The sequence below is a fragment of the Salmo salar genome, chromosome ssa02, assembly GCF_905237065.1.
Source record: "Salmo salar chromosome ssa02, Ssal_v3.1, whole genome shotgun sequence".
Taxonomy (NCBI): Eukaryota; Metazoa; Chordata; class Actinopteri; order Salmoniformes; family Salmonidae; genus Salmo; species Salmo salar.
This window is the reverse complement of record NC_059443.1, coordinates 18941901-18955640: the sequence shown is the minus strand read 5'-3', so window position 1 is coordinate 18955640 and position 13740 is coordinate 18941901. Positions and strand designations below refer to the sequence as shown.

The 13740-nt window shown below is 43.2% G+C and overlaps 1 protein-coding gene across 1 annotated transcript in view; it reads right to left on the bottom strand.

Moving 5' to 3' along the window:
* LOC123733553 (protein FAM189B-like) overlaps positions 1-13456 on the bottom strand; it is a 68845-nt gene extending 55389 nt beyond the window's left edge. The window contains exons 1-4 of the mRNA XM_045712842.1: positions 12025-13456; positions 11325-11381; positions 10315-10422; positions 9825-9941 (exon numbers count right to left, since the gene is read on the bottom strand). Coding sequence (XP_045568798.1) covers positions 9825-9941; positions 10315-10422; positions 11325-11381; positions 12025-12255 — 513 coding nt within the window. The 5' untranslated portion in view covers positions 12256-13456. The remainder of the gene's footprint in view (positions 1-9824; positions 9942-10314; positions 10423-11324; positions 11382-12024) is intronic.
* Between the last annotated feature and the right edge of the window lie 284 nt (positions 13457-13740).

The following is a 13740-nucleotide window of genomic DNA, read 5'->3' as shown; positions in this document are numbered from 1 at the left end:
TTAAACACACACACTGAGATGTCATTAAACACACACACACTGAGCTGTCATTAAACACACACACTGAGCTGTCATTAAACACACACACTGAGCTGTCATTAAAACACACACACTGAGCTGTCATTAAACACACACACTGAGCTGTCATTAAACACACACACTGAGCTGTCATTAAACACACACACACTGAGCTGTCATTAAACACACACACTGAGCTGTCATTAAACACACACACTGAGCTGTCATTAAACACACACACTGAGCTGTCATTAAAACACACACACTGAGCTGTCATTAAACACACACACTGAGCTGTCATTAAACACACACACTGAGCTGTCATTAAACACACACACTGAGCTGTCATTAAACACACACACTGAGCTGTCATTAAACACACACACTGAGCTGTCATTAAACACACACACTGAGCTGTCATTAAACACACACACTGAGCTGTCATTAAACACACACACTGAGCTGTCATTAAACACACACACTGAGCTGTCATTAAACACACACACACTGAGCTGTCATTAAACACACACACTGAGCTGTCATTAAACACACACACTGAGCTGTCATTAAACACACACACTGAGCTGTCATTAAACACACACACCTGAGCTGTCATTAAACACACACACACTGAGCTGTCATTAAACACACACACTGAGCTGTCATTAAACACACACACTGAGCTGTCATTAAACACACACACTGAGCTGTCATTAAACACACACACTGAGCTGTCATTAAACACACACACACTGAGCTGTCATAAAACACACACACTGAGCTGTCATTAAACACACACACTGAGCTGTCATTAAACACACACACTGAGCTGTCATTAAACACACACACTGAGCTGTCATTAAACACACACACTGAGCTGTCATAAAACACACACACTGAGCTGTCATTAAACACACACACACTGAGCTGTCATTAAACACACACACTGAGCTGTCATTAAACACACACACTGAGCTGTCATAAAACACACACACTGAGCTGTCATTAAACACACACACTGAGCTGTCATAAAACACACACACTGAGCTGTCATTAAACACACACACTGAGCTGTCATTAAACACACACACTGAGCTGTCATTAAACACACACACACTGAGCTGTCATTAAACACACACACTGAGCTGTCATTAAACACACACACTGAGCTGTCATTAAACACACACACACTGAGCTGTCATTAAACACACACACTGAGCTGTCATTAAACACACACACTGAGCTGTCATTAAACACACACACTGAGCTGTCATTAAACACACACACACTGAGCTGTCATTAAACACACACACACTGAGCTGTCATTAAACACACACACACTGAGCTGTCATTAAAACACACACACTGAGCTGTCATTAAACACACACACACTGAGCTGTCATTAAACACACACACTGAGCTGTCATTAAACACACACACTGAGCTGTCATTAAACACACACACACTGAGCTGTCATTAAACACACACACACTGAGCTGTCATTAAACACACACACTGAGCTGTCATTAAACACACACACTGAGCTGTCATTAAACACACACACACTGAGCTGTCATTAAACACACACACTGAGCTGTCATTAAACACACACACTGAGCTGTCATTAAAACACACACACTGAGCTGTCATTAAACACACACACACTGAGCTGTCATTAAACACACACACTGAGCTGTCATTAAACACACACACACTGAGCTGTCATTAAACACACACACACTGAGCTGTCATTAAACACACACACTGAGCTGTCATTAAACACACACACTGAGCTGTCATTAAACACACACACTGAGCTGTCATTAAACACACACACTGAGCTGTCATTAAACACACACACTGAGCTGTCATTAAACACACACACTGAGCTGTCATTAAACACACACACTGAGCTGTCATTAAACACACACACTGAGCTGTCATTAAACACACACACTGAGCTGTCATTAAACACACACACTGAGCTGTCATTAAACACACACACTGAGCTGTCATTAAACACACACACTGAGCTGTCATTAAACACACACACTGAGCTGTCATTAAACACACACACTGAGCTGTCATTAAACACACACACACTGAGCTGTCATTAAACACACACACACTGAGCTGTCATTAAACACACACACTGAGCTGTCATTAAACACACACACACTGAGCTGTCATTAAACACACACACTGAGCTGTCATTAAACACACACACTGAGCTGTCATTAAACACACACACTGAGCTGTCATTAAACACACACACACTGAGCTGTCATTAAACACACACACTGAGCTGTCATTAAACACACACACTGAGCTGTCATTAAACACACACACACTGAGCTGTCATTAAACACACACACACTGAGCTGTCATTAAACACACACACTGAGCTGTCATTAAACACACACACTGAGCTGTCATTAAACACACACACACTGAGCTGTCATTAAAACACACACACTGAGCTGTCATTAAACACACACACTGAGCTGTCATTAAACACACACACTGAGCTGTCATTAAACACACACACACTGAGCTGTCATTAAACACACACACTGAGCTGTCATTAAACACACACACTGAGCTGTCATTAAACACACACACTGAGCTGTCATTAAACACACACACTGAGCTGTCATTAAACACACACACTGAGCTGTCATTAAACACACACACTGAGCTGTCATTAAAACACACACACTGAGCTGTCATTAAACACACACACTGAGCTGTCATTAAACACACACACTGAGCTGTCATTAAACACACACACTGAGCTGTCATTAAACACACACACTGAGCTGTCATTAAACACACACACCTGAGCTGTCATTAAACACACACACTGAGCTGTCATTAAACACACACACTGAGCTGTCATTAAACACACACACTGAGCTGTCATTAAACACACACACTGAGCTGTCATTAAACACACACACTGAGCTGTCATTAAACACACACACTGAGCTGTCATTAAACACACACACTGAGCTGTCATTAAACACACACACACTGAGCTGTCATTAAACACACACACTGAGCTGTCATTAAACACACACACACTGAGCTGTCATTAAACACACACACTGAGCTGTCATTAAACACACACACTGAGCTGTCATAAAACACACACACTGAGCTGTCATTAAACACACACACACTGAGCTGTCATTAAACACACACACTGAGCTGTCATTAAACACACACACTGAGCTGTCATTAAACACACACACACTGAGCTGTCATTAAACACACACACTGAGCTGTCATTAAACACACACACTGAGCTGTCATTAAACACACACACACTGAGCTGTCATAAAACACACACACTGAGCTGTCATTAAACACACACACTGAGCTGTCATTAAACACACACACTGAGCTGTCATTAAACACACACACTGAGCTGTCATTAAAACACACACACTGAGCTGTCATTAAACACACACACTGAGCTGTCATTAAACACACACACTGAGCTGTCATTAAACACACACACTGAGCTGTCATTAAACACACACACTGAGCTGTCATTAAACACACACACCTGAGCTGTCATTAAACACACACACTGAGCTGTCATTAAACACACACACTGAGCTGTCATTAAACACACACACACTGAGCTGTCATTAAACACACACACTGAGCTGTCATTAAACACACACACTGAGCTGTCATTAAACACACACACTGAGCTGTCATTAAAACACACACACTGAGCTGTCATTAAACACACACACTGAGCTGTCATTAAAACACACACACTGAGCTGTCATTAAACACACACACTGAGCTGTCATTAAACACACACACACTGAGCTGTCATTAAACACACACACTGAGCTGTCATTAAACACACACACTGAGCTGTCATTAAACACACACACTGAGCTGTCATTAAAACACACACACTGAGCTGTCATTAAACACACACACTGAGCTGTCATAAAACACACACACTGAGCTGTCATTAAACACACACACTGAGCTGTCATTAAACACACACACTGAGCTGTCATTAAACACACACACACTGAGCTGTCATAAAACACACACACTGAGCTGTCATTAAACACACACACTGAGCTGTCATTAAACACACACACTGAGCTGTCATTAAACACACACACTGAGCTGTCATTAAACACACACACACTGAGCTGTCATTAAAACACACACACTGAGCTGTCATTAAACACACACACTGAGCTGTCATTAAACACACACACTGAGCTGTCATTAAAACACACACACTGAGCTGTCATTAAACACACACACACTGAGCTGTCATTAAACACACACACTGAGCTGTCATTAAACACACACACTGAGCTGTCATTAAACACACACACTGAGCTGTCATTAAACAACACACACTGAGCTGTCATTAAACACACACACTGAGCTGTCATTAAACACACACACTGAGCTGTCATTAAACACACACACTGAGCTGTCATTAAACACACACACTGAGCTGTCATTAAACACACACACTGAGCTGTCATTAAACACACACACTGAGCTGTCATTAAAACACACACACTGAGCTGTCATTAAACACACACACACTGAGCTGTCATTAAACACACACACTGAGCTGTCATTAAACACACACACTGAGCTGTCATTAAACACACACACTGAGCTGTCATTAAACACACACACTGAGCTGTCATTAAACACACACACTGAGCTGTCATTAAACACACACACACTGAGCTGTCATTAAACACACACACACTGAGCTGTCATTAAACACACACACTGAGCTGTCATTAAACACACACACTGAGCTGTCATTAAACACACACACTGAGCTGTCATTAAACACACACACTGAGCTGTCATTAAACACACACACTGAGCTGTCATTAAAACACACACACTGAGCTGTCATTAAACACACACACACTGAGCTGTCATTAAACACACACACCTGAGCTGTCATTAAACACACACACACTGAGCTGTCATTAAACACACACACTGAGCTGTCATTAAACACACACACTGAGCTGTCATTAAACACACACACACTGAGCTGTCATTAAACACACACACCTGAGCTGTCATTAAACACACACACTGAGCTGTCATTAAACACACACACTGAGCTGTCATTAAACACACACACTGAGCTGTCATTAAACACACACACTGAGCTGTCATTAAACACACACACTGAGCTGTCATTAAACACACACACACTGAGCTGTCATTAAACACACACACACTGAGCTGTCATTAAACACACACACTGAGCTGTCATTAAACACACACACTGAGCTGTCATTAAACACACACACTGAGCTGTCATTAAACACACACACACTGAGCTGTCATTAAACACACACACTGAGCTGTCATTAAACACACACACTGAGCTGTCATTAAACACACACACTGAGCTGTCATTAAACACACACACTGAGCTGTCATTAAACACACACACTGAGCTGTCATTAAAACACACACACTGAGCTGTCATTAAACACACACACTGAGCTGTCATTAAAACACACACACTGAGCTGTCATTAAACACACACACACTGAGCTGTCATTAAACACACACACTGAGCTGTCATTAAACACACACACTGAGCTGTCATTAAACACACACACTGAGCTGTCATTAAACACACACACTGAGCTGTCATTAAACACACACACTGAGCTGTCATTAAACACACACACCTGAGCTGTCATTAAACACACACACTGAGCTGTCATTAAACACACACACACTGAGCTGTCATTAAACACACACACTGAGCTGTCATTAAACACACACACACTGAGCTGTCATTAAAACACACACACTGAGCTGTCATTAAACACACACACTGAGCTGTCATTAAACACACACACTGAGCTGTCATTAAACACACACACTGAGCTGTCATTAAACACACACACTGAGCTGTCATTAAACACACACACACTGAGCTGTCATTAAACACACACACACTGAGCTGTCATTAAACACACACACTGAGCTGTCATTAAACACACACACTGAGCTGTCATTAAACACACACACTGAGCTGTCATTAAACACACACACTGAGCTGTCATTAAACACACACACTGAGCTGTCATTAAACACACACACACTGAGCTGTCATTAAACACACACACTGAGCTGTCATTAAACACACACACACTGAGCTGTCATTAAACACACACACTGAGCTGTCATTAAACACACACACTGAGCTGTCATTAAACACACACACTGAGCTGTCATTAAACACACACACTGAGCTGTCATTAAACACACACACTGAGCTGTCATTAAACACACACACACTGAGCTGTCATTAAACACACACACTGAGCTGTCATTAAACACACACACTGAGCTGTCATTAAACACACACACTGAGCTGTCATTAAACACACACACTGAGCTGTCATTAAACACACACACACTGAGCTGTCATTAAACACACACACTGAGCTGTCATTAAACACACACACACTGAGCTGTCATTAAACACACACACTGAGCTGTCATTAAACACACACACACTGAGCTGTCATTAAACACACACACTGAGCTGTCATTAAACACACACACTGAGCTGTCATTAAACACACACACTGAGCTGTCATTAAACACACACACACTGAGCTGTCATTAAACACACACACTGAGCTGTCATTAAACACACACACTGAGCTGTCATTAAACACACACACACTGAGCTGTCATTAAACACACACACTGAGCTGTCATTAAACACACACACTGAGCTGTCATTAAACACACACACACTGAGCTGTCATTAAACACACACACACTGAGCTGTCATTAAACACACACACTGAGCTGTCATTAAACACACACACCTGAGCTGTCATTAAACACACACACTGAGCTGTCATTAAACACACACACTGAGCTGTCATTAAACACACACACTGAGCTGTCATTAAAACACACACACTGAGCTGTCATTAAACACACACACACTGAGCTGTCATTAAACACACACACTGAGCTGTCATTAAACACACACACACTGAGCTGTCATTAAACACACACACCTGAGCTGTCATTAAACACACACACTGAGCTGTCATTAAACACACACACTGAGCTGTCATTAAACACACACACTGAGCTGTCATTAAACACACACACTGAGCTGTCATTAAACACACACACTGAGCTGTCATTAAACACACACACTGAGCTGTCATTAAACACACACACACTGAGCTGTCATTAAACACACACACTGAGCTGTCATTAAACACACACACACTGAGCTGTCATTAAACACACACACACTGAGCTGTCATTAAACACACACACTGAGCTGTCATTAAACACACACACTGAGCTGTCATTAAACACACACACTGAGCTGTCATTAAACACACACACTGAGCTGTCATTAAACACACACACACTGAGCTGTCATTAAACACACACACACTGAGCTGTCATTAAACACACACACTGAGCTGTCATTAAACACACACACTGAGCTGTCATTAAACACACACACTGAGCTGTCATTAAAACACACACACTGAGCTGTCATTAAACACACACACTGAGCTGTCATTAAACACACACACTGAGCTGTCATTAAACACACACACACTGAGCTGTCATTAAACACACACACTGAGCTGTCATTAAACACACACACACTGAGCTGTCATTAAACACACACACTGAGCTGTCATTAAACACACACACTGAGCTGTCATTAAACACACACACTGAGCTGTCATTAAACACACACACTGAGCTGTCATTAAACACACACACTGAGCTGTCATTAAACACACACACACTGAGCTGTCATTAAACACACACACTGAGCTGTCATTAAACACACACACTGAGCTGTCATTAAACACACACACTGAGCTGTCATTAAACACACACACTGAGCTGTCATTAAACACACACACTGAGCTGTCATTAAACACACACACTGAGCTGTCATTAAACACACACACTGAGCTGTCATTAAACACACACACTGAGCTGTCATTAAACACACACACTGAGCTGTCATTAAACACACACACTGAGCTGTCATTAAACACACACACTGAGCTGTCATTAAACACACACACTGAGCTGTCATTAAAACACACACACTGAGCTGTCATTAAACACACACACTGAGCTGTCATTAAACACACACACTGAGCTGTCATTAAACACACACACCTGAGCTGTCATTAAACACACACACACTGAGCTGTCATTAAACACACACACTGAGCTGTCATTAAACACACACACACTGAGCTGTCATTAAACACACACACTGAGCTGTCATTAAACACACACACTGAGCTGTCATTAAACACACACACACTGAGCTGTCATTAAACACACACACTGAGCTGTCATTAAACACACACACTGAGCTGTCATTAAACACACACACTGAGCTGTCATTAAACACACACACTGAGCTGTCATTAAACACACACACTGAGCTGTCATTAAACACACACACTGAGCTGTCATTAAACACACACACTGAGCTGTCATTAAACACACACACTGAGCTGTCATTAAACACACACACACTGAGCTGTCATTAAACACACACACTGAGCTGTCATTAAACACACACACTGAGCTGTCATTAAACACACACACTGAGCTGTCATTAAAACACACACACTGAGCTGTCATTAAACACACACACACTGAGCTGTCATTAAACACACACACTGAGCTGTCATTAAAACACACACACTGAGCTGTCATTAAACACACACACTGAGCTGTCATTAAACACACACACTGAGCTGTCATTAAACACACACACACTGAGCTGTCATTAAACACACACACTGAGCTGTCATTAAACACACACACTGAGCTGTCATTAAACACACACACTGAGCTGTCATTAAACACACACACTGAGCTGTCATTAAACACACACACTGAGCTGTCATTAAACACACACACACTGAGCTGTCATTAAACACACACACACTGAGCTGTCATTAAACACACACACTGAGCTGTCATTAAACACACACACCTGAGCTGTCATTAAAACACACACACTGAGCTGTCATTAAACACACACACTGAGCTGTCATAAAACACACACACTGAGCTGTCATTAAACACACACACACTGAGCTGTCATTAAACACACACACACTGAGCTGTCATTAAAAACACACACACTGAGCTGTCATTAAACACACACACTGAGCTGTCATAAAACACACACACTGAGCTGTCATTAAACACACACACTGAGCTGTCATTAAACACACACACTGAGCTGTCATTAAACACACACACACTGAGCTGTCATTAAACACACACACTGAGCTGTCATTAAACACACACACTGAGCTGTCATTAAACACACACACTGAGCTGTCATTAAACACACACACACTGAGCTGTCATTAAACACACACACACTGAGCTGTCATTAAACACACACACTGAGCTGTCATTAAACACACACACTGAGCTGTCATTAAACACACACACTGAGCTGTCATTAAACACACACACTGAGCTGTCATTAAACACACACACTGAGCTGTCATTAAACACACACACACTGAGCTGTCATTAAACACACACACACTGAGCTGTCATTAAACACACACACTGAGCTGTCATAAAACACACACACTGAGCTGTCATTAAACACACACACTGAGCTGTCATTAAACACACACACACTGAGCTGTCATTAAACACACACACTGAGCTGTCATAAAACACACACACTGAGCTGTCATAAAACAGACACACACCTTTAGCTGATGTCTGACAGAGTGGCAGTCTGCGTTTAGGTAGAGGACCAGGGTCTCCTCCTCGTTTATAGAGCAGGAGTGTGTTGGAGCGCAACACACACACAACCCATTCTCCACCTGCAAAGCACACACACAGAGGATTAACACACACACAACCCATTCTCCACCTGCAAAGCACACACACAGAGGATTAACACACACACAACCCATTCTCCACCTGCAAAGCACACACACAGAGGATTAACACACACACAACCCATTCTCCACCTGCAAAGCACACACACAGAGGATTAACACACACACAACCCATTCTCCACCTGCAAAGCACACACACAGAGGATCAACACACACACAGAGGATTAACACACACACATACTCTCCACAGGGCTGTGTGCATCTCTCTGATTCAGAGGGGTTGGGTTAAATGAGGAAGACACATTTTGGTTGAATGCATTCAGTTGTACAACCCATTTCCCCTTTCCCTACATACCTGGCAGGTGAGGAGAGACTTGACCATCTGTGCATTCTGACAGGAGAGCATGGATCCAGCCAGACTAAGGATGACACACACAGCAGACAGCAGCATGAAGAGGGAGACCTGGAGAGGGAGACATGGGGAGGACTCGTAGGGGGTCAGAGAACTACACATGGGATGAGTAACCTTGGCTGTGACCTAAATACTTGTTCTAGCTGCCTATAGGCTGTAGCTCGGTGGGCTCGGTGTGCAGATGACCTGTGTTCCAATCAGGTAGCAGGTTGGTCCGTTACATACACACGCACAAACACACATACACACAAACACACACACACAAACATACATACACACAAACACACACACGCACAAACACACGCACAAACACACACACACAAACACACGCACAAACATACATACACACAAACACACACACACAAACACACGCACAAACACACACACACAAACACACGCACAAACATACATACACACAAACACACACAAACACACGCACAACCATACATACACACAAACACACACACACAAACATACATACACACAAACACACACACACAAACATACATACACACAAACACACACACACACACACAAACATACATACACACAAACACCCACAAACACACGCACAAACATACATACACACAAACACACACACACACACACAAACATACATACACACACACAAACACACACACACAAACATACATACACACAAACACACACACACAAACATACATACACACAAACACACGCACAAACATACATACACACAAACACACACACGCACAAACACACGCACGCACAAACACACACACACAAACATACATACACGCAAACACACACACACAAACATACATACACACAAACACACGCACAAACATACATACACACACACACACAAACATACATACATACACACAAACACACACAAACACACGCACAAACACACAAACACACACACACACACACACCATAGACATATAAATAGACACTTGTGTACTACTCACCACAAGAGTGAGTGGTCTTCTCCATGAGATAAGTCCAACTAACCCTGATGCCACAACCTAAGAACAACACACACATTACAGTAAGGAAAATCCATTCATCAATTATCATATCTAGAAAACAATCAACCACAGCCAGGAAATATGGGATCATTTCAATATTCTGAAGAGGTTTCTTCTCCATGTATCCTTTCCTCCATCTGCACTCCATCTCCATCTAACAGAGACATTCTCCATACTGCTTTCACCTATAAAACAGCCTTCTGTCTTTTCAGGGGCGAGTTTCACATACAGATGTAGGATCTTCATTTGAGCCAGTTTGGTGCAGTTTGGACAATAATCCTGCCGCAAAAGGAAATGTGAATTATTATGTGAATTATAATTTGCGGATATTTTTGTACGGGTTGATACATTTTCAGTTAGGGCAAATCATGCCAGAAATTTCAAAGTGGGAAAAAATAAAATACACTACAAGTTTGCATTTCATGCTTTGCATGAAATAGTGATCAAATGAAGGTCCCACATCTGTAAAATATAAATCTATTTTTTTGCATTCAGATCATGTTCCTCCATTGCATAATGGACTTATGATTATCCTGCTAAACATGATATTTAGGTTTCCAGGATCGTCCCTCCTTATCAGTGCAGATGAAGGAAAGGTAGTGATTCAGCCCATTTAAAGATGCTCCCACAGGATACTCACAAAGAAGCCGGCCCAGAAGGGGCAGGACTGTCGTACGCGGGCTGAGGATGTGAAGGCCATGCTGGTGAAGGAGAAGGCCAGGACCATGGCCCCCAGGCCCAAGTGGCACAGCCCCAGGTACAGCAGCAGTTTGGCGCCACCCTGACGGCCAGACATGCCCCGGCAGCTATCTGACCAGCCCCTAGAGCCAGAGGCTGACACTACACTGCTGGAGTCTGACCGGGATGGCATGGCTGGTGGGTGTGGAGAGTGGTGAGTCTGTGTGCGTGTGTAGGCCTATATGCGGTGTGTGTGTGTGTGTGTGTGTGTGTGTGTGTGTGTGTGTGTGAAAGAGAGATGGAGAGTTTGTTGCTTTGAAAAAAATCCCCCCCTTTTCACTTTGACCCGGCGTAGTCAATTGGCAGATGACAAAGCGCGTTGTGCAATCCGCAAGGTTCGATCCTGACGCGCCTCAGTGCAGTTTCCAAAAACTCTCAACTCAGAAGCCTGGGCTATTTAGCATATGAAAACAGCAATAGCTGCTTAGCAGAGTGTTTATGTCCTATTAAAACTGCACCCCAGACAAGGAAAAAAACAAGAAAAATACCTAGGGCTAATCCTTGAGAACCTAAATGCATTTACGACACACAGCTCCGTTCCTCCGTTCCTCCGTTCCTCTCTCTCCATATCTCTACCTCCTAAGGTCCATAGCATTGCGCTGGGCGGAGCCCCGAGGCCGCAGCCCTGTAGCATCACCCGTTAATAAGCACCAGATATCCCGTTGTTTCTACCGTAATGAGAAACCACATGTATTGTGTAGGGCGGTGAGTGGGTCTGGATCTTGTCAAGGTGACGAGGAACAAGCATCGAAACAAGGCCCGAGTTGTTCTGTCCTCACGAAGGTCCGACGACCGGACCTATCCGAAGGATGAGAGAGATAGCTCTTGATCAGATCTTAATCGGTCCGGTCGGCAAACCGTTCAGGTTAAGAAATTACTTAAATCCGTCGAAAGTAAACGTAAATAAATGATAGGAAGTCCATCCTCCTTGAGCCGTCGGTACGTTTGTGCTGTTTTCATTTACTATTCCTCCTCTTTCCATCTTTTGCCTCCGTGGGAGTTTTGCGCTGGAACACACAAACTCACCCCCCTCTGTCCTCTTCTCTCTTCCCTGCAGCAGTCACGCGGGCCTCTCGTTCTGCTTCTGTATATCCCGGACATCTACCTCACTGCACCGAATTATACGTCACACACACATCTCAAGCGATCGGTTCCAGTTTCACACACATCCGTTTCCCAAGTCAAAGAGCCTTGCTGATGATCATTCTTCTCTTTCCCGTTCACCATCACCCCACCCCTCCATCCTCTCTCCTTCACCATAGAGGCAAAATAAAGGAATGCCTAGTGTTTGTAAACCGACACGTCGTCATGTGACGAAAATGCACGCAAGACGCGCGAGGAGGATGCGGCAAAGCCCGAGTGTCCTGGTGGTGCTGATGCTGCGCGGGAGGGGCACCCACCTTCAAGGCTTACTGCAGCCAGCCAATCAGATAGGATTTCACTGCACTGTGCGTCCTCCAGGAAGTTTGTAGTCCCAGGACTATAGGCAGTTGTAGTTCCCTATTATACACGTCTCACACTATAGGACTGCCTGCATGTCACATTATGTTTCACTTTGGTTCCATCCTCATCTCTTATATAGGCCTATACATACCAGGGGGAAGAAATGGCGAGGGGC